The sequence below is a fragment of the Chiloscyllium plagiosum genome, unplaced genomic scaffold, assembly GCF_037043375.1.
Source record: "Chiloscyllium plagiosum isolate Xiang-an unplaced genomic scaffold, Cpla_swu_hap1 HiC_scaffold_2, whole genome shotgun sequence".
Taxonomy (NCBI): Eukaryota; Metazoa; Chordata; class Chondrichthyes; order Orectolobiformes; family Hemiscylliidae; genus Chiloscyllium; species Chiloscyllium plagiosum.
Window position 1 is genome coordinate 78,917,816 of NW_028270140.1, and position 25,690 is coordinate 78,943,505.

The 25,690-nt window shown below is 41.3% G+C and overlaps 1 protein-coding gene across 6 annotated transcripts in view; it reads left to right on the plus strand.

Annotated features, from left to right (window-relative positions):
* Positions 1-25,690, plus strand: part of LOC122560854 (E3 ubiquitin-protein ligase MARCHF3) — a 117,498-nt gene that overhangs the window by 86,336 nt on the left and 5,472 nt on the right. For 5 of the 6 annotated variants that reach the window (XM_043712026.2, XM_087997972.1, XM_087997978.1 and 2 more), the window contains exons 2-3: positions 3,817-4,051; positions 17,432-17,636. In XM_043712026.2, the coding sequence (XP_043567961.1) occupies positions 3,870-4,051; positions 17,432-17,636 (387 nt within the window). In that variant the 5' untranslated portion in view covers positions 3,817-3,869. Of the gene's footprint in view, positions 1-3,816; positions 4,052-17,431; positions 17,637-25,690 lie in introns of those variants that run through there. The other variant, XM_087997965.1, reaches the window with a different exon arrangement.

Consider the following 25,690-nt stretch of genomic DNA (forward strand, 5'->3'; position numbering starts at 1 on the left):
ACCTGAGGCTGGAATTGAATTCTGGTCCCTGACGCTGTGAGGCAGCAGTGCCAGCCACTGAGCCACCATTATGTCTTTAACAATAACACAGAAACAAAGAAAATAAGAGGAAGAGAACCATTGTCACTGAGCTTATTTTGTATCCAATTCACCACATTACCCTGTATAGGTGGAAGGAGGATAAGGTGAGGGTGATAAGGTGAGGGTGATAGGCCGGAGTGGGGGTGGGGGCGGAGAGGTCAGGAAGAAGATTGCAGGTTAGGAAGGTGGTGCTGAGTTCGAGGGTTGGGACTGAGACAAGGTGGGGGGAGGGGAAATGAGGAAACTGGAGAAATGAGTTCATCCCTTGTGGTTGGGGGGTTCCTAGGCAGAAGATGAGGTGCTCTTCCTCCAGCCGTCGTGTTGCTATGGTTTGGCGATGGAGGAGTCCAAGGACCTGCATGTCTTTGGTGGAGTGGGAGGGGGAGTTGAAGTGTTGAGCCACGGGGTGGGTGGGTTGGTTGGTCCGGGTGTCCCAGAGATGTTCTCTGAAACGTTCTGCAAGTAGGCGGCCTGTCTCCCCAATATAGAGGAGGCCACAGCGGATGCAGTAAATGATGTGTGTGGAGGTGCAGGTGAATTTGTGGCGGATATGGAAGGATCCCTTACCTATCGTATTTCCAACACCCCTCCCCCAAGTCCCTCCTCCCTACCTTTTATCTCAGCCTGCTTGGTACACTTTCCTCATTCCTGAAGAAGGGCTCATGCCCGAAACGTCGATTCTCCTGCTCCTTGGATGCTGCCTGACCTGCTCCGCTTTTCCAGCGACACATTTTCAGCATTATGTGCTGACCGAGCAAGTTCATTTGAATGCTTTTCAATGATTTTGGACTTCCGTGTCTTTCACATTGTTAATATCTCAATTAATATTAGGATAGTTGAAGTTAATAATTATTATTACCCGATTGTTCTTGCAGTCAGAAATTTGCCAACATACTTGCTGTTCTACTTTCCTCTTACCAATTCATTGCATAATCCCTACTTTTAACACACACACAATATAAATTCAGTTTGAAATTATACACTCTTATAAATTCTGTGGCTACAAGAGCAAATGGCGTTGGAAGTTTTGGAATGAATTACTCTGCTTCTGGTTCCACAAAGCCTGTCAAACATCTACAAAGCACAAGCAAGGAGTTTGATTGAATATTTCCCCGCTTGGTGGAAATGCCACCAGCTGCAACTTTCCTCCAAGCCACATTCCATCTTGACTGGGGTGAAAACCTTGGAATCACTTCCTAATAGCACTGTGCATTCTTACACCACATGGACTGTAGTGACTCAAGAAGGTCACTCACAAAAGGTAATTGGAAATGAGTAATAAATGCTGGCCGAGCCAGCGACACCCAGAACCCATGAGCAAATAAAAAAAGATGATTTGTTTTTATTGGTTACTGCTGTGGATTATAGATGTTGCATGCTTTCTATCAACATGAGTTGTTCTAAGTGCTAAAATATTGTGGACCTGTTTATCATAGAATTCCTACAGTGCGGAACAGGGCCATTTGGTCCATCAAGTCTGCAGAAACCCTCCTATGAGCATCCTGCCCAGAACCCATTTCCCCCAAGCCCACATGGTTGTTTTTTGTTACAATAACCTGCACAATTTTGGATTGTGAGAGACACAAGAAGAACATGCAAACTCCACACAGCGCCCTAGGCTGGAATCAAACTCCGGTCCCTGACACTACGTGGCAGTAATGCCAACTGCTGTACCTCCATGACCTAGTTAGTCTAATGTGTCCATTTCTGTAGATGGACCATCACTTGGAAATTACTGGATCATTTTTACTCAAAAATAGAGATTTGTTAACAAATAATTTAGTAAAAAAAAAGGTGCTGTTTTGGTTTGTAAATGCACGTAATTGCAAAAACAAGACATTTAAAAAAAAAAGTGTGGTTTTCTTCACCCTTCTTAACCCTTTCTATGCATTCCTCTCCTTTACTCCCAAAGTTTTGCCTTTCAGCAGTATAAACTTTTCACTGTGATTTTGATTTCATGTAGTCTGTTTCATGTAAGCTGCAGCTGAACTACATACAATGACCTGTATATATCGCTTACAAAAAGAGAGCAGGAAAAATTCAGCGGGTTGAAAAATCTGTGGAGAGATAAACAGGATTGATGTTCTGAGTCCAGTGATTCTTCATGAGAATCCATACATATCATTGAGCTAATGGAGCAATTTTTTTTCCGTCTTTTTTAATCTGTTCGCCATCCAGTTGTTGTCACAAGACTTAATGGCATTTCAGACGTTTGTAATCCCTTGTTCCTGAATACCTGGGGCCATTTCGAAGGACACTCAGTGTCAGTAGCCACCTGCATCCCATGGTCAATTAGTGGATGTAGCTGAATCTTGGTTGGAACGTGATATTAACTCCCAGGTATTAAAATCTGCATCTTAGACATTTCAGTGGTTTCTGTGTCTGCCCACACATTTGGGGCTTTTGCACACCATTTCTGGCCCTGTTAAATTCAGAATGGTTGAATTGAACATTGCAGAAAGTGTCAGTTAAGGACTCTGCCCTTTCTCCTAGACTTCAAATATTTTAAAAATATCTATCTGCTTATTTAAAAACTATATATACAATTTCAACCATTTTCTCTTGTTTGCAGAAGGTTGCTAGGATCTGAAATTATATGAATCTGTCCTTTATATTTGCGGCTTGGTAATCTTTTTGTGTACGTTTTTATTAATTTATGGGATGCAGGCATCAATGGCTAGGCCAGTGTTTATTGTGCATCTCTAATTGGTCTGTTGATGATCCCCTTTCATCAGTTTGCCATTGATCGAGAGTAGATTGGTAGGGTAGTAATTGGCTGGGTCAGAATTGTCCAGATTTTGCGCACACTGGACATGTCTGGCAAGTTTTCTGCACTTGCCCAATAATAATATTAGAGTCATAGAGATGTACAGCATCCAACCCGTCCATGCCGACTAGATTTCCCAACCCAATCTAGTCCCACCTGCCAGCACCCAGCCAATATCCCTCCAAGCTCTTCCTATTCATATATCCATCCAAATGCCTCTTAAATTGTTATATTGGATGTTGGAAATAGCTCTCCTTTCTCTAATTCAACAAAAGATTTTTGTAATTGCGAACACCACTATCCATTTTCTTCTTAATTAACTTTTAACAATTCATATTACTCTTTCTCTGTTCCCCATTTATACCTCTGCTTCTTGTCATCAACCTGTTCTGTCCGCTCTGATTTGAACACCTTTCCCAAGGTGAAATGTGAAGCTTATGTAACTGACCATAATGTTGTTCTTGAATATTCAGGTTAATTATTGGTTTGTAACCGGTTACTGTTGCCTCTTTGCTTTTAGTATACCTCAAGATAGCCTTTTAGTTGTTGCAAGTTGAAAGTCCAATCGTCTACCACATGGCACTAAGTACTGACAATACAAGATGGCTGCTGTAAGAGATGACAGCTGTTGTAGTTGGTAGTGTTGATAGCCTCCTTCTGAGGTTAGCACTAAAGCATTTTGTTGAGGGTTTATGCTGCATTTATTTCATTCACTGAAAGGCTTGTTAGTACTTGTTGCTGACACTGGATATGATGAACGGGAAAGCCCATATTGTGATTAGCTCAAAATTTTTATCTTTATCCACCTATCAAGTCGTCCCTACTTCCATCCATCCATCCACCCCGAAAGAAAAATTGAGAAGAATTAAACTTATTAACTGTTCAGTTAATTCATATGATTCAGAGTGTTTGATTATTTTCTTACAAAATTTTAATTATCTGAATCTCATTTTTCCACTTTTCTCTAGATGGAAGCATGAATGTGGTTCACACTAACTGACGGAATAATTTGTCGGTTGCCATGACAGCCAGCCATTGCAGTCACTTGACTGAGGTCCTTCCAGACTGCACTAGCTTAGTACCTTTAGTAAAAACAGTGGAAGATTCTGATATCGTGAATGGGCAGCCACAATATGTGATGCAAGTTTCAGCTAAAGACGGGCAGTTACTATCAACAGTGGTTAGGACACTGAACACACACAGGTACGAGAAATTTTATGTAACGATTTTCAGCAATGCAAAGGAAAATAAAATATTTTTTGGACTCTGATGTAAATAATAATTTTTTCAGATCTTTTATGGTTACTGATGTAATCTGATTATTGTGTCTGAACTTTGATTTCTAACATAAATTATGTTGCTTAGTCTGCTTACTGACCTTGTACTTTGGAAACAAACATTGATTTTTCTTTCCCCCAGACAGCTAGCATAGTTTTTGCTGCGCAACAAGGCTGTGTTTACCTTAGATGCAGACCAGATACCTAAGAATGGATTCTTTCCTTTTAATGTTTCAATCAAATCCTTTTAACCCTTAAAACTGCTACATGCAACCTGATTTCAATGGCAGATACAAACAAATTACATGGCAAGAAACAGTGCCATTTTTTGTGGTGCTGTCATGAACATTGCAAGCAAATGTGCATTTTAAGGGCATTATTTAGGCTACATTTACATTACAGCCGTCAGGATGTGACATTGCCTAGCTGGGACCTTATTTCCTGCCTCAATACTTACTTTCTAACTGTTAATGTCCTTATTGGGAGAGCGCTTTGCAGGTATTTAGATAAATGCCACCTCATAGTTAAAAATCTATATGAAGCGAGTGGAGCAATGAGAAGATCTCTACTGATTAGCTATGGATGTTAATACAAGGTACATTTATGGGGTCTTGGATGCATTAGATTCTCTGAACATATACAATATCTTTGTGGCATTAGCCTGAAACACCATAACATAGCAAACCAAACTAGAATAAGACCATCCTCTAAGGAGACTTCTGCTTCAAATTAGGAACTTGAAGCGATTAAAAAGCATGAATGAAGCAAAGCAGTTTCTAAGTCTGAAGGCACAATAACTAGAGGATGTAAGTGTTTGGTTAAACAGCCAGAGGCGACTTAAGGAAAAGAACATTTCTACGCAACAAGTGGTTGGCATTTAGAACATAATATCCATAGTATACTGGATAAAGATTCAACTGTAGCTTTCAAAAAGGAACTGAATAAATATTTGAAGGAGAAAAATCATTGCAGGGTTTGAAGAAATTGAAGGAGTGTGGGACCAATTGGATTACTGTTCAAAAGATCTGGCTAGAGACAAAAAAAAATTGCAAATACTGGAATCCAAAGTAGACAGGCAGGAGGTTGGAAGAACACAGCAAGCCATTCAGCATCACGAGATGGAGAAGTTGATGTTTCAGGTTCTGAAGAATGGTAACACCCGAAACGACTATTTCTCCACTTCTTAATGCTGCCTGGCATGCTGTGTTCTTCAATCCTCCAGCCTGTCTACACTAGTTCAAATGATCTGAAGCAGATACGGACAGGTTGATCAGATGGACTGATCAGTGGCTGATGCAGCTTGGAAGAAATAACCAGAAAAGGGAGTATTCAATGGCAGGACAAAAGGAAGCTCAGAAGAACAGACGGATCTTGGGATGCTGGTCCACAGATCCCTGAGGGTTATCAGACAGTTTGATAGGATAGAAGACGAAGGGAATGCTTGCCTTTCTCAGTCGTGGCAGACAGCAGAGAGCTTATCTTGAAGCTGTACAAGAATTTGGTTAGGCCGCAGCTGGAGTGCAGTGCGTAGTTCTGAGCACCACTCAATAGGAAGGATGTGATTGCACTGGAAAGGTGTAGGGGAGATTCACCAGGATGTTGTCTGGGATGGAGTATTTTAATTATGACAAGAGGCTGGGTAGGTTCAGGTTGCTTTTTTTGGAGCTGAGAGGGAACCTGATAGTGGTGTATAAAACTATAAGGGGCATAGACAGAGGAGCTGTTCTCCTTAGTTGGCAGGGTGAATAAAAATGGAGAATAATTTTAAGGTGAAAGGCAGGAGGTTCAAAGGGAATTTGAGGAAAGATCTTTACACCCAGAGGATGGTGGGGGTCTGGAATGCACTGCCTGGAGGGTTGTTGAGGAGGGAAACTTCACCATCTTTAAAATGGGTGAGTAGTTGAAATCTCATAACATTCAAGACTATGAGCCAAAGCTGGAAAGTGGGATTGTTGTAGTTAGGTGATAGATTTTGTCTCTGTCAGTGCTGACTGATAGGCCAAAGGGCCTCTTCTGTACTGTATGATTGTATGGCAGATATAATAGGCTGAGAAACCTATGCTTACTATTCTCTGATTCAATTCAGAAAAAATTTGGTTCCAAACACTGGATGTATGTCAGTTGCTTCGGGAAGTGGGCAGTTGCTTGACAGCAATGATAAATGTGTAGAAAAGATGTTTAGTTAACAGCTGTAAAATGGTAAACTCAAGCTTTATTCATTGATATAAGAGAAAAAGACTGACCTTATAAGGCTCTGACCCCGAGATGAGCCTTGGGCTTGGGCTACAACAGCACACATCAGAGCATTGGCTATGGTGGTCAGTCCTATTGGTTAATGGCACTCCTGATTTGCCATAAACTGTCAGGGCTGACCACCATATAAGGAGGAGATCCCTGCCTTCAGTAATAGAGAAAAATAAATTAAAACTTGAATTGGATTGACAGCAAATTTCTTTAAGCACAGTTAAAATCATTTATCACAATGCGCACAAAAGCATGAAATGAAAAATTTACCAAAGAGAAGGAGGAGAGGTAGTCCCTAAAGGAGCATAGTCTCTTTCGAGGTGGGTTCGCTGACTGCTTGGCAGCACTTTGTATTTTCCACCAAAAGAAGTGGCTCTTGCTCAATCCTTTTATATTGAAGGAAATGGGTTTTTAAATTTAAGTCTGGAGATATCTGGAGGGCCAGTTCATCAATGAAAGGGAAATTGACAGCTGTGAGCACATTCAATAGTTATTTAATTCCAGAAAAATGGATCCTTATTCATGCCATAAGACGGCGATGCTTCCCCTCTTTTGCCAATCTTGGAAAATTATACAGTAATGCATCATTTAAAAATTTTCCATTTTTCTCATCTGATAACTGACCATGACTGAGTGAGATAATCCCCTTGGAGTGGATTGTAGGATTTTAATTAAACTAAACTTCATTTCATGTGAATCATTGGTGTGAATAGACTGAATAGTCTAGTGTCAGGAATGATGATCAGAAAGCTATTAGGTTATGGTTTAAAAAAAAAATTTCCATCTGGATCAATGTCCTTCAGAGAAGGAAATCAACAATATTTACTTGTCTGGATTACATGTAACTCCAAACCGATATCAAAGTCGATGACTCTTATGCTGTGCTCAGAAATGGCCTAGCAAGCCATTCAGTTGGTATCAAAGCATGTTAGCCTGTATTTCAAAGGGAATAGAATAAAAGAGGGACAAGTTCCTAGTCAGACCACAATTGGAATACTTATCTAAGGAAAGATATACTGGGATTAAAGGCTGTGCAGGGAAGATCACTAGGTTGATACTATGTGTAGAGGGACCATTTAGTGAGGAGATGTTGAGTAGATTGGTCCTCTATTGGAATTTAAGGGAGTGAAAGGTAACTTTATTGAAACCTACAAGATTCTTAGAGGACTTGACGGGTTAGATGTAGGAAGGTTGCTTCTCCTTGTGGAAGAATCAAGGATCGAAAGACATAATCTTAGAATAAGGGGTCACACATTTAAGGTTAAATTTAGAAGGAATTTCTTCTCTCACAGTATGGAATTCGTTACTACAGAGGGCTGTCGAGGCTTTGTCATTAAGTAGATTTAAAGCTGAGATTGACAGATTTTGCATCAGTGAGAAAATCAAGGGTTTTGGGGAAAAGACAGAAAAGTGGAGTTAGGGTTTATCAGATCAACTATGATCCCATTGAATGGATGACCTACTTCTGCTCCTACATCTTATGCCTTTAGGAAGTTACAGAAAATTCAGAAACAAATAAAACCAGACGGACTACCCAGCAACACACTGCCCCAGTCAACTCAACAAATTCCTCCTTATATTGACATGAACTGCCCCACAGACAAGTCAAACAACAGTGTGACATAGTCATATTTAGTAAATTATAACTGACAGTTATTGTGCCAGAGGCCTCCATTACTGTCCCTGAGTATGTCCTGTCTGCCTGTCCTGCTGGCAGAACTAGAAGTGGTGACATAGCAATGTACATTCAGGAGTGGTTAACCCTGTGAGCCCTCAACATGAATGCCAGACCTCATGAAATCTTTGGTATCAGATCAGATGTGGCCAAGGAATCTTTCTATTGATTATCAGCTTTCACCCTCCTTGAGCAAGTGACTAGTCCTCCGTGTTGAACACAACTTTGAAGCACTGAAGGCAGCACAGAGGAGGTAGGTGGTGAAGGTTGAGATATGTAGATAGTGCCGAGAGATAGGAAAGTATGTAGAGGGCACAAGCGATGAATATGGATATCGGTTACTGTTGTGGACCAACCCCACCAAAACATTTCAAGGAAGTTGGGCAGCACGGTGGCTCAGTGGTTAGCTTGGCTGCCTCACAGCATCAAAGACCTGGGTTTGATTCCCACCTCTGGTGACTGTTTGTCTGTCTGTCTGGTGTTTGCACATCTTTTGCATGTCTGCGTGGGTTTCCTCTGGGTGCTCTGGTTTCCTCCCACAGTCCAAAGATGTGCAGGTCAGGTGAATTGCCCATAGTGTTAGGTGTATTAGTCAAGGGTAAATGGGTCTGGTGGGTTAATCTTCGGAGGGTTGCTGTGGACTTGTTGGGCCAAATGGCTTGTTTCCACACTGTAGGGAATCTAATCTAATTGAAGTAGCCCAGACCCTAACTTTGCTAGTTATTTTAAACAGGTGTACAGTGGGGTATTCAGGGAGTGATGCAGCTGGCCAACCACTTAGTTTTAAACAAAACGGAATTTATTTGCAAGATTACCGAATGAAGCACAAACAAAAAGAACAAAATATAGAACAACTTAACCTATCCGAAAACCCAACAAACTACCCCAATTTACCAATGCTGTTCCCAATACTTGCAATAATCTCCATAAACACCCCTTTGCACAAAAGGTAAAATCAAACACAGGGTCTTTACAGGAGATAAGTCAGAGAAAGAGGAAGATCAGCATGGACCTGCTTCTTTGGGTCCAGCAGCTTCACAACACTGACCTGACTGCTTTCAGTGAATAGCCAGACTGCCAAAAACCAAATCAACCCAGAGAAAAGCTGAGCTGGGGGAACCGGCCACTTCCTTTTCATTGCATAAGTGTTTTTTTAAACTTGAAAGCCTTTTGCCTGAGGCAGCTATAATCAAATTGGACTTAAAACCCACCCAAAACCAGACTTTTCGGAACCTGTGTTTTTACAAACTCCTGAAAAAAACCCAAAGACAACAGAATCTTGTTAAAGGAGCAGCAACAACACCGTTACGAATGGGCGAAAGTCCGGTACATGTCATGTAGTGTGGGAAAATGTGAAGTTGTTCAGTGTGTTAAGTTTGAGTTAAAAGTTGGAATGGAGAACAACTGCAGAATACTGAGGTGCTGAGAGATTTAGATGTTTTTAATACCTGAGTTCAGAAGACTGGATCGAATTTTATAAAATCCCAAATAATCTTGGGAATGTGGATGTGCAATGGATGATTCCTTATAGAGATGAATCCAGAACTAGGGCACACTATTTCAAAATTAGGGGTTGACTTTTTAGGACAGATGTGAAGAAAAGTTTCAGAGGTTTGTGCAACTTTGAAGCGCTCTCTATCTCAGACTGGGTGGATGCAGTGCCATTGAATATTATTAATTCCTGTTCGGAAAGGGAATGTAAGTCTGAAGAAGGGTCACTGGACCTTAAACGTCCATTCTGTTTCCTCTCCATAGTTGCTTGCCAGACTTATTAAGTTTCTCCAGCAATTTCTCTTTTTGTTTCAAATTTCCAGCATCCGCATTTCCTTGTTTTATCAAAATATGCTATGATGGGAATATGGAATTCAAACGTATACAGAGTCCATCACCACCTACATTTTCCAAAACAACATACTTGCGATCTTATTGATTAACAGAGTAGAACTGAGAGGTCAAATGTCCTACTTTCAAATTCTTGTATTTGACTGTTCTTACATTTTAGTTCTCCACCATCCTGATTTAAATTTTAAAAATACAAACATCAATATAAAGTTAGCCTGAAGCAGTGTGTTTTAGAGCAGTAAGATAGTGCTATTTTCTAGGTCTATAGATTGTTAAGGAGCAAAGATGGCCTTTAGTACAGTGATGTGTTGTTCCTGGTGGATATTATGGAGATTTTCCATGTTACTGATGATTATGACTGCAGGAAGTGTCTTTGATTAGATTAGATTACTTACAGTGTGGAAACAGGCCCTTCGGCCCAACAAGTCCACACCGCCCCGCCGAAGCGCAACCCACCCATACCCCTACATTTACCCCTTACCTAACACTACGGGCAATTTAGCATGGCCAATTCACCTGACCTGCACATCTTTGGACTGTGGGAGGAAACCGGAGCACCCGGAGGAAACCCACGCAGAGACAGGGAGAATGTGCAAACTCCACACAGTCAGTCGCCTGAGGGGGGAATTGAACCCGGGTCTCTGGCGCTGTGAGGCAGCAGTGCTAACCACGGTGCCACCGTGCCGCCCACTTTGGTTGCAAATCCTATCGGATCGAATGGATCAGTTGGAGCAGCAGTTAGAGGCCATGAAGAATTTACAGCAGCTAGGGGGTGTGATGGATGGCAGTTGGAGGGAGAGAGAAAAACCACAAATAGAGTCAGGGAGATTGATTACCTCCGGGAAAGATAGGAGAGGAAGGCAGGTCATGCAGCAGTCTATTGTGGTTATCCCCATCTCAAACAGTATGTTGTTTTGGAAAATGTAGGTGTTAATGGACTGTCAGGGGAATGTAGCATGAACAGCCAACTTTCTGATACCGAGACTGGCTCTAATGTAACAAGGGGTATGTCAGGTTCCAAGCAATCGATTGTGATAGAAGACTGTGTAGTCAGAGGCACAGACAGACATTTCTGTGGCTGGCAGCGAGAAATTAAAATGGTGTTGCCTCCCTGGTGCCAGGATCAAGGATATCTCCGAGAGAGTGCAGAATATTCTCAAAGGAGAGAGGGACCAGCAGGAGGTAGTTGTGCACATTGGAACTAACGACATAGGAAGGGAAAAGGATGAGATTTAAGGGAGAATATAGAGAGTTGGGCAGGAATTTTAAAAGGAAATCCTGAGGGTAGTAATATCTGGATTACACCCGATGCTACAAACTACTGATCTCGGGATGATGGTTGCATTCCCTCATGTTGGGAATGGTTGCTGCCTGGCACTTGTACAGTGCAAAGGTTGTTTGCCACTGATCAACTCAAGCCTGACTGTTGTCCAGATCTTGCTGCATGTGGGGGCACAGGCTGTATTTGAGGAGCAGAACATAAAAGTGGAGGGAAGGTAACAGAAGTAGCTGAATGCACTTGAGGGTCTCTGACACTACCCTGAGGAACTTCTGCAGTGATAAACTGGGGCTGAGATGAATGTTTTCTAGCAACCACAACCAACCTCCTTTAATTTAGATATGCCTGCAGCCAGAGAGATGCTACCCACCCCCTGTGATCACACTTGACGTGCATTTTTCTGGAGCTTCTTGATGGTGTACTTGGTCAAAAACTGTTTTGATGTTGAGGACCGTCATTCTTGCTCTGTCTTTTTGGAATTTAGCTCTAATGTCGCAGGTAGACAGGACGGTCAAGAAGGTGTTTAGCATGCGTGCCTTCATTGCTCAAACCTTTTGAGTAAAGGAGTTGAGATGTCATTTTGAGGTTGTACAGGACATTGTGAGGCATCTTCTAGAGTACCACATGCAGTTCTGGTCACCCTGTTATAGGAAGGATATTATTAAATTGGAGAGGGTTCAGCAAATATTTACCAGGACCTTGCCAGGAATGGAGGGTTTGAATTATAAAGATAGGTTGGGACTACTTTCACTGGAGCATAAGAGGTTGAGGGGTGACCTTACAGAAGTTTATAAAATTGAGGGGCATAGATAAGGTGAATGGCAAGAGTCTTTTCTTGAAGGTTGGGGAGTTCAAAACTGGGGGCACATTTTTAAGGTGACAGGAGAAAGATTTAACAAGGACGTGAGAGGCAAACGTTTTTACACAGTGGTTCATATTTGGAATTAACTGCCAGAGGAAGTGGTGAATGTAAGTATAGTTACAACATTTAAAAGACATTTGGACAGGTACATAATAGGAAAGATTTGGAGGGATATGGGCCGAATGCAGGCACATGTGGGACTAATTTAGTTTAGGAATGTGGTCTGTGTGGACTAGTTGGACCGAAGGGTCTGTTTTCATGCTTCATGACTCTGATTAGTGAGTGTAAGGAGGAGAGAGCAGGTGAGTGTGTGGCTGAGAAGCTGGTGCAGGGGATAAAGGTTCACATTTTTGGGTCATTGGAATCTCTTCTGAGGTAGAAGTGACCTGTAAAAGAAGGACCGATTGCATCTGAATTGGAAGGAGACTAATATACTGGCAAGGAGATTTACGTAAGCTGCTCGGGAACATTTAAACGAGTAAGGTGGAGGGTGTGGAACCCAGGGAGATGATGAAAGAAAGAGATCAGGCTGAGACTGTTTGACTTTCTCCTTTTCCCAAATCTACCAGTCAGGGCAGGCAAGAACAAAGCAGAGAATGAGGTAGGACTGATAAATTAAAGTGCATTTATTTCAATGCAAGAGGCCTAACAGAAGGCAGATGCACTCAGGGCATGGTTAGGAACATTGCACTGCAATATCATAGCAATTATAGAGACATGGCTCAGGAATGGACAGGACTGGTAACTTAATGTTCCAGGCCACAAGTGCTAAAAGAAGGATAGAAAAGGGGACAAGAGAGGAGGAAGAGTGGCATTTTTGATAAGGGATAACATTACGGCTGTACTTAGGGAGGATATTCATGGGAGTTAATTCAGGGAGGTTATTTGGATGGAACTGAGAAGTAAGAAAGTGATGATCACTTTATTGGGATTGTACTATAGACACCCCAATAGTGAACAGGAAATGGAGCAACAAATTTGCAAGGGGATCTTAGTTATCTGTGAGAATGTTAGGGTGGTTATGGAAGGGGCTATTTTCCCTTCAAAAGCTGAAGGATGACCTTTGGAGAAGTCATGATTCAGAGATGCCGGTGTTGGACTGGGGTGTACAAAGTTAAAATGACTTTTCTCCTGACTCTTTGTTCTGAAGTTGTACTTGAGTCCCAGGCTCACCTAGTGACAGAAGTTTGTTAGTGCAGGTGATTCTGCCTGCATCAACCAGTTTCTGCCACTTAGTGAACTGAAACTTCATTAACTATTTATATATATATATATTGTAGTCTGTTTCTTTACTTATAGAGTCAAAGAGTCATAGAGATGTGCAGCACGGAAACAGACCCTTCGGTCCAACTCGTCCATGCCAACCAGATGTCCCAACCCAATCTAGTCCCACCTGCCAGCACCCGGCCCATATTCCTCCAAACCCTTCCTATTCATATACCCATCCAAATGCCTCTTAAATGTTGCAATTGTACCAGCCCCCACCACATCCTCTGGCAGCTCATTCTGTGTGAAAAAGTTGCCCCTTAGGTCTCTTTTATATCTTTCCCCTCTCACCCTAAACCTATGCCCTCTAGTTCTGGACTCCATGACCCCAGGGAAAACATTTATTTATGTCTATTTATCCTATCCATGCCCCTCATAATTTTGTAAACCTCTATAAGGTCTCCCCTCAGCCTCCAACGCTCCAGGGAAAACAGCCCCAGCCTGTTCAGCCTCTCCCAGTAGCTCAGATCTTCCAACCCCGGCAACACCCTTGTAAATCTTTTCTGAACCCTTTCAAGTTTCACAACATCTTTCCGATAGGAAGGAGACCAGAATTGCATGCAATATTCCAACCGTAGCCTAACCAATGTCCTGTACAACCGCAACATGACCTCCCAACTCCGCCAGTTCTGTATCCAAATGGCTAGTTCTCCCTGTATTCCATGAGATCTAACCTTGCTAATCAGTCTCCCATGGGGAACCTTGTCAAATGCCTTACTTGAGTCCATATAGATCACATCTACTGCTCTGCCCTCATCAATCTTCTTTGTTACTTGTTCAAAAAACTCAATCAAGTTTGTGAGACATGATTTCCCACGCATAAAGCCATGTTGACTATCCCGAATTAGTCCTTGCCTTTCCAAATACGTGTACATCCTGTCCCTCAGGATTCCCTCCAACAACTTGCTCACCACCGAGGTCAGGCTAACTGGTCTATAGTTCTCTGGCTTGTCTTTACCACCCTTCTTAAACAGTGGCACCACGTTTGCCAACCTCCAGTCTTCCGGCACCTTATCTGTGACTATCGATGATACAAATATCTCAGCAAGAGGCCCAGCAATCACTTCTTTAGCTTCCCACAGAGTTCTCAGGTACACCTGATCCGGTCCTGGGGATTTATCCACTTTTAACCGCTTCAAGACATCCAGCACTTCCTCCTCTGTAATCTGGACATTTTGCATTGTTTTCTTTTTAATGAATACATGCATTTTAAAATGTACACCAGTTCAACTTATTGTTTAGTTTCTGCTGAGAAAGGTTCTAAAATACCAAACTGTACAGATATTTTTATGTTTAGAGATTTATTTTGTTTTGCAAGTTTTTTCAGCTAGTACATAATACTGCAAAAGTATGGCACAGTCTTTCAACTACTGCACTGTTTTATCCAAGTCAGAAATGTCTGAAGGAACCTAATTCCATTTCTAACATCAAGTGAATCTTGGGTTGCCATAGAATTTAAAGTCACGATTTTTCAGGAATGCAACCATATCTTTAAGTGAGGCATTGTTGAATTTTCTAAGAAAATACAGGGTATATCAAATTAGATGATTCCATCAGTTTATTCTCCATCAGCAAAGTGAGGGAAGATGTCTTCGGCTGTGTCATAAAACAATTTTTTAAAGAAAATGTCTATCACTGGATGTGGGCGTCATTGGCAAGGCGCTATTTATTGCCAATTCTTAATCACCTTTGGGAAGCTGTTGTTGCAATCTGTCTGGTTTCTCATAATAAACTGCTTTTTACTGTTAACTTTGTGTTCCACCAGATGTCATTTCAGCCTTTGTGCAAGCATAGACAAAATTGCTAAATTTCAGAAGTGAGGTGAAAGTGACTGTAGTTGACATTAATTGAATGTGGAAATGAGGAACTTGATTAAAATTGAAGTCAAGTGGAGTCAGAGTTTGGAGATGGGCGAATGCCTCTATGGTTGGAGTTACACCTGGTACAAAGATAGATTGCTGCATTGGAGGACTATCATTACAGCCCCAGACATCTCTGTAGGGTTTCTTAGGGTAGTGTCTTAGGCCTAACCAACTTCAGTTGCTTCATCAAAGATCTTTCCTCCATTATAAAACCAGAAAAGGAGTTAATTGCAGTATTAGGTATCACTTGCAAGCCTTCAGATTTGAAAATTGTCAGTGCATGCATTCACAGAGAACTGGATGACATTCAGTCTGAGATTGATAGTGGCAGGTAGTATCCAGTGCACACAAATGCCAATCAATTGCCATCTCCCCTTTTTTAGTTTTCAGTAGCAAGATTATGGGTCTTGGCACAGTGGCTCAGTGGTTAGCACTGCTGCCTCACAGCACCAGGCACCTGGGTTCAATTTTGTCTGTGCGGAGTTTGCACATTCTCTCTGTGTTTGCGTGGGTTTCCTCCGGGTGCTCCGGTTTCCTCCCACAGTCCAAAGATGTGCAGGTCAGGTGAATTGGCCACGATAAATTGCCCATAGTGTTAGGTGCGTTAGTCAGGGATAAACGTAGGGGATAAGTAATGCTACAGAGGGTCGGTGTGGATTTGTTGAGCCAAATGGCCAGTTTCCACACCGTAGGGAATCTAATCTAATCTATTTGCTGAATCCCTCACTATATTAACATGCTTGGGGTTACCACAAGCCAGAAACTTATCTGATCCAGCCGTATCAATTATGTGGCTATAAGAACAAGTTAGACGTTGGGAATTCTGCAAATAACTCATTCACCACAAAGCCTGTAAAACATTTGTAAGGCAAAAACTGGGAGTGTGATGGAATACTTTAGGGAGGTGACAGCCTAGTGGTATTATCACTGGATTGTTAATCCAGAGACATTGGTAATGTTCTGCAGACCTGGGTTCAAAATCCACCATGACAGGTGGTGGTAATTTGAGTTTAATAAAAATTTGAATTAAGAGTCAAATGATGGCCATGAATCCATTTATCGACTGTCTGAAAAACCTATCTGGTTCACTAATGTCATTTAAAGAAGTAAACTGCCATCCTTACCTGGTCTGGCTTACATGTGACACCAGCAAAGTGGTTAACTCTTAACTGCCCTCAGGCTGATGAATGCTGGCCTAAGCAGTGACATCTATATCCCCATGAATGAATTTTTTTAAAAAACTCTCCAGATACCTGGATGGGTACATCTCTAACAATTCTCAAGAAACATCCACAGCAACTCATTTTATCAGCACTTCATGCACCATCTTCAAAATTCACTCCGTTCACCACTGATATACGGTGTTTAACATATCCAAGATGTACTACACAACTCATCAACAGTACCTTCCCAAATGATCACCTCCACCACCTAAAATGGCACACACAACAATGGATTGGAACACTACCACCTGCAAGTTTACCTGTAAACTGTGTGCAATTCCGACCTGAAATTACAACCGTATTACTACTCCTTCACTCTTGACTGGGTCATACAAAAGTCATGGAGCTCCTTCCACAATAATACTGTGAGTTACCACGTGCAGATAAACTGCAGCAGTTCAGGGAGACTGCTTCTCACCACCCCTTAAAGTGTAAATACCTTTTGGCCTTGTCATTGATGCTTGGACCCCATAAACAAATTAACAAAATAAAAGTCTGCAATGATTTAAATCCATATTCCAGAGATTAACAAATGCAGCATTTGAGTCCTGAATTATTCATATGCTTAAAAACCTTGTTTCCAAGTGCACTTTCTGCCACCTTTTTAATTTAAATTTCTATGATCACATTTGTACTGAAAACTGTTTAAACTAAACTGATCATAATAGCATCCCTCACCGTAATTAATTTCTAATCCAGAGCCCCAGCACCATACTCATTCAGTTGTTTGGTAAAGAAGAAGCATTTCAGTCCTCAGGTTCAGCTTCCAGAAGCTACATTTTGCTTTAACTAAGGAAGAAAGAAGAAATACTTGAAATATCCTCTCATTCTTTTAAATGTCCGTTGTCTTCAATTATTTTGGACAATTGTGTTCGGTGCTACAGATTAGAATCTAATTAATTGCATTATAATTTGGATTTTATACTGCTATGTACTCTTTTAGTACTGGGAAATTATTTTAAAAACAGTTTTGATATTAATAAAAGCCTGTCATTTTGGCTATCCTCTCTATTGTTTTGAAGCTGGCATTGATGAACCTTTTAATGTTTGCAGCACCCTCCATGACCGACCTATGTGCCGGATTTGCCATGAAGGCAGCAATCAGGAAGATCTGCTCTCCCCCTGTGAATGTACAGGAACTCTAGGAACTATTCATAGAAGCTGCCTAGAGCATTGGCTTTCATCTTCAAACACCAGTTACTGTGAACTCTGCCACTTCAAGTTTTCAGTGGAGCGTAAACCTAGACCATTAATAGAGGTCAGTATGTCATTCCTGTCTGCAGAAACTGGGACACCAAAAATAGCTCCAGACAAATAATTTACACATCTTTTTTTAAAAAAATGTATGATTGCGTAAATCCTAGGTGGTTTATCTATCGGCCACAGAGCTATTTTCAAGGACGAGTTCTCCAGTTTGGTCTCATTTCCTGTTGAGGTAAAGTAGGGGAAGCTTAATTCCTTGTTTAACTTGAGCTAAATCTGATAATTACACTGGGCCTGAAAGGACAGTGTTTCCTGCTCAGTCTGATTATCCATCACTTTAATGAGCACATGGTTCAGAGTTTTTCGATAGTTATTTCCATTATCTAAGCAGGACAATCAGGAACAGCCAGTTTCCCTGTGAATTCTCATTCTCTAAAATAAAGCTCTCAATTTAAATTTCTCTCATGGCCTATTAAGAGGCCTTCAGTCTTCGCTTTTGTTCCAATATTTACATGTAGAAAGTATATATGCAAATTTTATTTTTCTCTGACTCCTAAGAATGCAGCTGTATAATAATGAGCATTAAATAAATATTTGCATTGTTTCATTATAACTCTTCTAAAATCATTACTTTTATTCTCAGCATGATCTACTCATCAAAACAGTGCTCCTTTATGTACTTTTTTAAAAGTTGCCTTTTGTTCATCTCTAAAACAGAAAATACTGGAATGCAGGTTTACATTGGTTGATTTTGTACTGAAAGACTATTTATTACCAAAAAGTTTCTGAACTGTGCCAATCAGAAGAGATGTTTGAAAATGTTTATCCAGTATTACACAAATGTTTATCTAATAGTTAAGATTACAAATGAAAGAGAGGGCTCTTGTGATCCAGTAGTATCGTACCTTCCTCTGGCACAAAAGGCCTGGGTTCAAGTCCCACCTGTACTAGAGGTGAATAATAACATCTCTGAACAGGTTGGTGAGAAAGTATTTGTATGTGAAAAGAGGGGGAAATGTGTCATTTGTTTTTTTGGACTATATCATGCCTCACCAGACCTTGTTTTCATGTCAAAACTGCTCACTACCCCAGGAACATCCTGGATATCTAGAATTATTGCCTGGGTTTCTTTACTGCAATGCATGCTATCTTGTTAAAGCCTCTATCTTTCCTTCTCCCATCTGCTCCTTCAGCAATTATGAAGAGCCCACTTATTATTTCTTCGCTGGTATTGAGACAATTTGTTCAGCTGACGTTGCTATATACCCCACTCCCTTGTCCCAGCCTATAAAACCTTTTATATTTGCAACTTCTATCTGCTTTTCTTTGGACTCCATTCCCATTACACCTCTAACCATTTAAATCCTGTTCCTAGCCCCCATAATAGCTGACATTAAAACAGTCACTGTTTCACCCACCACCTTCTTTTAAAACTGTAATCACCACTCCCTACTTAAAAAGAAAGCATACTATATTCCTCTGACTTTCTGAACTGCATCTCCAACCTTTGACTTCCCAAGTCCTTGAACCTATTGTGAGCTACCAATTCCATAGTCAATCTTGCATTCCCCTTCACCAGTCCTGCTACAGCACTGAAATGGCCCTAATCAAAGTCATGAAAAGACTTTCTCTGATTGTCCCATCTCATCCATCTCTATGCTGACTGACTACCAGAAGCACCCTGGTCCTTCAGTGCCTTGCCTCTCCCTAGCTTAGTAATACTGTCTCACTTGACTCTTCTTTTAGCAAGAACATGCCCTAAATTAACTTCCTTTCTCTTTTATCGTTATTACTTGAGTTGCTGAGGATTGTTCTTTGGCCACTCCCTTTATTTATCTACATGCTACCATTTGGTCACACCAACCAATGGCGTGAATCAGGTTCCTATGTATGTCGACAACATTCAGCTTGTACTTGTTCCCCATTTCTCTTGAGTTTTTGCTCCCTTTATTTCATCAGTCTGCTTGTCTGACACCTTATCCTGAATTAACTGCAAGTTCCTCCAATTTAACATGAGGCCAAAGGCATTTTCTTTTGTACCAACAACAGACACACTCCGGATACCAATTCCATTCCATTTCAGTTTCTGTCTTCAATTCATCATGACTTTTGTAACCTATTTCATCTTTAGTTAAACCCATTTTGTCTTTGCTATCTTCTTCAACCTTGTAATACTGCCTGTCCAAGATCATACTTGTGATAAACTCCTTTTTAAAATCATCAGTCACGTTCACAGTGTGATACACATATAAATACACAGAACCTTGGTTCACGTAGGCAGAAAGTAACAAAATGTGTCCTGTTGATAGCCAGTCGCTGCGGTAACCCCGTGGAAACCTGGGACCAAGCAGACCAAGCCGAGTCTGAGAATTAAGATAGATGGGTAACTGCATTTATTGCATCTCCATGCCAATGATGGCCCAATCAATCAGCCCTTTCCTCATGCTTTCTAAAATGGTGTCCCTTTGTTCAAGTCTGCTTCTTATGTCCTGGTTCTGATGAGTGCAAAATTAAAAGCTTCAAGCTGCCTGTCGCCTTTTAACAATGTTTAAATTCTGTACGATCAAGCAATACTTTAAATTCAACGAATGAATAAATCTGGAATTAAAAGCTCATTGCAGTCGAGGTGGCTGTGAAATCTTAAACTCTTCTGGTTCACAAATGGCCTTTTAAAGAAGGAAATCCACCACCCTTGCCTGGCCTGGCCCACATGTGACTCCAGACCCACAGCATTACGATTGCCTTTAAATTATTTTCTGAAATGGCCCAGTAAGCCGCTCAGTTCAAGAGCAATTTAAGAATGGGCAACAAAAGCTGGCCTTGCCAGTCACATCCTTATTTCACAAATAGACGTAGAAAAGAAGAACGTGGTACCTGTAGCTCACCCAGGATTCTGTGCCTAGTGCTCGGCAGGAAGGACAATGGCTTGGTAGTGGTTAAATTTAGCCTAATAACATTTTGCTTCCAATCATGACCAGAGCTTTCTGAGTCAATAGTGGTATCCAGGGTGCACTGTACTGAGGTATGAAAATTTCTCTACAACATTGAGACTGGGCCATCAACAGTAGCAAATTCTGAGGCAATAACATGATTTCTGATGAGTTTAACATCTAGTTCAAAGTCTGCCTTATGAGTAACTAATTGATGCTTTGGCTGAATCTATAGGCTCAACTTTGTAGGGATCAGATGATGGTTTCTCCAAGAGCAAAGTTTTTAAGTAGCATGAGTTAGCTTGGTATCAGCCTTTCTCTCCCATCTAGCTCGTTCATAGTCATGGAGATTCCAACATTTAAATCATGGATGTTGACAAATTGTCATGTATTTTCTGTCAAACATTTACCCATGCCTATTGGCACCTATAAACTACAATCCCAATGTCATCTTTGGAACCTTCATTCTTTTTAATTCCTCCAAAACTATGTGGTGTACATCGTATCCTTCACCAATTCATCTTCAACCATCACTCCATGCTCCCTGACCTAACTGATTCCTGGATCTCCGACTTGAAAGGCAGTAATCAAAATATACACTGTTTCTCATAGGATTTTCCCATTTACCGGGTAAAATGGATGTTTTCTCCCCCTTCACAGGCTGTTGTTATCACTCTGTTGAAAATCATATTTCAGCTGCTGACTGACTAAATGTCTGTGTCATCTTAAGATGATAGTTCTGGTAAAATGGCAAACACGCTTTTTGAATGTTCGTCTTTTCTTCTGTGTCTACTAACCTGAACTGCACCACCACAACCATTTTCCCAAAGTGACCAGTCATGGTAACTTGTTCTATCTACTACATTTATTGATTTGTGGTATTGAGTAAGGGTTGGTTAATGCAGCTTGCTGCCATCAATTCTCTTTTGTCATTGCTTTGTCTTGGATCTCTCTAATTAGAGGATACATGCCACAATCTTTTCCCCAAGAAGCACTGTTATTCAATAACAAAAAGATTTATTTCAGAATAGCCAAAAGTACAACTGCAATTGGTCAAACAAAGCTACCATGACCTTTGGGGAGCTAGTACAAGTACATCTGCTCTCTCTCTGAAAGCTAGATTAGAACTTGTTGGCTGAGTGAATGGTGGCAGTGGAATCCTCTTGTACCCACAATACTGGTCCGGTTCATTGTGTGGTCAGTGGTAACTCGCTGGTTGTCCATGTGAGTCAGTGACAGTAATGCCATTGAATACTAAATGAGATGGCTACATTTGTTTTGTTGGAGTTTGCTATTGCCTGGCACTTGTGTGGCATGAACGATAAGATTTATTTTTCTGGGAGTAAAGGAGGAGGTTTAATAGCTAAATTCAAGTTTGACTGAATTTTGGTAGAATAATTAAGGTGAAACTATTGCTTCAGGCGAAACATGAAATTTTAGCTACCAGAGAATTTTGCATCACTCATTGATATTTCAATGAGCCAAGAGGAATGTCAATTTGTAGCATATGGATAGCTTTTGGAATGGCAGTCCAATGTGCAGGATACATGAACAGACTGAGAAAGTCTCAGATTCAGAAAGCGAAAAATAGTAAGCTGTGGACAGAGGTGAAAAAAATATTCTGGGACAGAGGAAAGAAACCAGAAGTGTCTCAGAGGAAAAGATAAGGAAGATTGTTGAGAAGCAGAAATATATACACATGAAGAAGAAAAACAGTCAATTTCCATTTGAAAAACCATGAGAGAACTACAGAGGTGGCGAGTGCTGTGAGAAAGCATTGGAAATTAACTTGAAATGTAGTTGAAATGTGAGGATATGCAGGTTCAGTGGCTAATTCTTTCCACTTCTCATCACCTCATCTTGCCCCCTCCATGTGGAGGAACATTTCCGTTTAGGAATGGGGATAATAAAAACTGGGGACCGTGAAAAAACTCAGGACTGGCAGCATCTGTACAGAGAAAAGCAAACAACTTTTTGAGTCCAGTGTTCCTGTTTGAGACTGGAGGCAGCTAGAAATGAGATGCACTTTATGCTCTTGAAAAATAGGATGTATCAAATCGAACAAAGAAGAATAGGTTGGGAGGTTAAGAGATTTTTTAAAAAAAGGCAATGATGTTATGAAATGAGGCAAACAGGTAGTAATGGCTGTTGTAAATAAATAAAGTGTTGCCACTTGACTTTCAAAATGTCTGGTTTTAGCTCAACAGCTGATCAAAGTGCCATAAGTAGTGATTCCTCTTGACAAATGATAGATGAGAGCAATACAATATTTGACATTTTTGTAAAAGTACAAAAGGCTTGCAGATATCTCTGGAATCACAATTTCCAAATGCCCAACTTTATTCAGCCTAAGTTTGGAATTAACCTGGGTGGCTTTCCAGCACCCCAAAGTAAATGTCAGAGATGAGCTCAACTCAGCTTAGGCAACACATCCCACGTAACTTTTTATGTCAACCGCCTTTTAATTAGCATGTAGCGTCCTCCCTGTCCATCTTCTTTCCCACTTCTCCGCCCCACCCTCCTCTCCGCCCCACCCTCCTCTCCAACATATCACTTCCACCCCCACCTTCATCTACCTATCACATTCCTAACAACCTTCTCCCTAGCCCCACCCCCTCCCATTTATCCTCCTCATTCCTGATGAAGAACTTATGCTTGAAACGTCAACTCTTCTGCTCCTCCAACAACTTGCCCACCATCGATGTCAGGCTCATCGGTCCATAGTTCCCTGGCTTTTCCTTACCACTTTTCTGAAATAGTGGCACCACGTTAGCCAATCTCCAGTCGTCTTGCACCTCACCTGTGACTATCAAGTATCTCAGCAAGGGCCCAGCAATCACTTTCCTAGCATCCCACAGAGTTCCAAGGTACACCTCATCAGGAACTGTGGATTTATTCACTTTTATGCATTTGGAGCCGTCCAGATCACCACCTCTGTAATATGGATACTTATTTAAATGTCACTATCTATTTCCCCACATTCTGTCTTCCATGTCCATCTCCACAGTAAACACTGATGTAAATTACTCATTTAGTATTTCCCAAATCTCCTGTGGTTCCACATGTAGGCTGCCTTGCTGATCTTTGAGGGGCCCTATTCTCTACCTTGTTATCCTTTTGTCCTTAATATATTTGTAAAAACCTTTTGGATTCTCCTTAATTCTATTTGTCAAAGCTAGTTAATGTCCCTTTTTGTTCTCCTGATTTCCCTCTTAAGCATACTCCTACTGCCTTTATACTCTTCTCAGGATTCACTCGATCTATCCTGTCTATACCTGACATATGCTTCCTTCTTTGTCTAAACCAAACCCTCAATTTCTCTAGTCATCCAGCATTCCCTATACCTATCAGCCTTTCCTTTCAGTGTAATAGGAATATACTGTCTGTGGACGCTCGTCATCTCATTTCTGAAGGCTTCCCATTTTCCAATTGTCCCTTTACCTGCGAACATCTGCCCCCAATCAACTTTTGAAATTTCTTGCCTATTACTGTCAAAATTGGCTTCCTTTCAATTTAGAACTTCAACTTTTAGATCCAATCTAACCTTTTCCATCACTATTTTAAAACCAATAGAATTATGGTCACTGGCCCGAAAGTGCTCCCCCACTAACACCTCAGTCACCTGGCCTGCCTAATTTCCCAAGAGTAGGTCAAGTTTTGCACCTTCTCTAGTAGGTACATCCACACACTGAATCAATATTTTCCTGTACACACTTAGCAAATGCCTCTGCATCTAAACCCTTAACATTATGGCAATCCAAGTCTATGTCTGGAAAGTTAAAATCCCCTTCCATAACCATCCTATCATTCTTACAGATAACTCTGATCTCCTTAAAAGTCTGTTTCTCAACTTCCTGCTGACTATTGGGGGTGTTTGTAATACAATCCCAATAAGGTGATCATCCCTTTTCCTATTTCTCAGTTCCACCCAAATAACTTCCCTGGATGTATTCCCAGTAATATCCTCCCTAAGTATCGCCATAATGCTATCCCTTCTCAAAAATGCCACTCCCCCTCTTCTGTTGCCCCCCTTTCTATTCTTCCAATAGCATTTTTATCCTGGAACATTAAACTGCCAGTCCTGTCCATCTCTGAGCCACATCTCTGTAATTGCTATGATATCCCAGTCCCATGTTCCCATGTCCTGAGTTCATCTGTCTTTCTTGTTAGGCTTCTTGCATTGAAATAAATGCAGAGCTGATGTGTTGCTGGAAAAGTGCAGCAGGTCAGGCAGCATCCAAGGAGCAATGAGCCCTTCTTCAGGAAGGGCTCATGCCCAAAATGTCGATTCTCCTGCTCCTTGGATGTTGCCTGACCTGCTGCGCTTTTCCAGCAACACATTTTCAGCTCTGATCTCCAGCATCTGGAGTCCTCACTTTCTCCTTGAAATAAATGCAGTTTAATTTGTCTCTCCTACCTTGTTCTCTGCTTTGTTCCTGCCTGCCCTGACTGTTTGACTCACTCCCTTTCCCAACTGTACCAGTCTCAGATTGATCTCTTTCCTCACTATCTCCCTGGGTCACACGGCTCTAACCCCTACCTTACTCATTTAAATCCTCCTGAGCAGCTCTAGCAAATCTCTCTGCGGTTATATTAGTCCCCTTCCAATTCAGGTGCAATCCCATCTTTCTTGTACATGTCACTTCTACCCCAGAAGAGATTCTAATGATTCAAAAATGTGAATCCTTATCCCCTGCACCAACTCCTCAGCCACGCATTTATCTGCTCTATCCTCTTAGCTCATAGCACCAGGAATAATCCAGATAGTACTACCCTCAAGGACCTCCTTTTTTAAAATTTCTGCCGAACTTTCTACATTCACCTTTCAGAATCTCATTCTTTTCCTTTCCTATGTCATTTGGTTCCAACGTGTACAACAACCTCCTCTGGATCCTCTCCCGTTTGAGAACATTTTGCACTCTCTTTAAGATACCCTTTATTCTGGCACCACGGAGGCAACACACCATTCTGGTGTTTCGCTGCTGGCCACAGAAATGTCTGACTGTGTCTCCGACTAGAGAGACCACTATCACTATTGACTGTTTGGAACCCAACATACCCCTCGTTACAATACAGCCATTCTCGGTACCAGAAACCTGGCTGTTCATGCTACATTCCCCCAAGAGTCCATCAACCCTATATTTGCCAAGACAGCATACTTGTTTGAAATGGGGATATC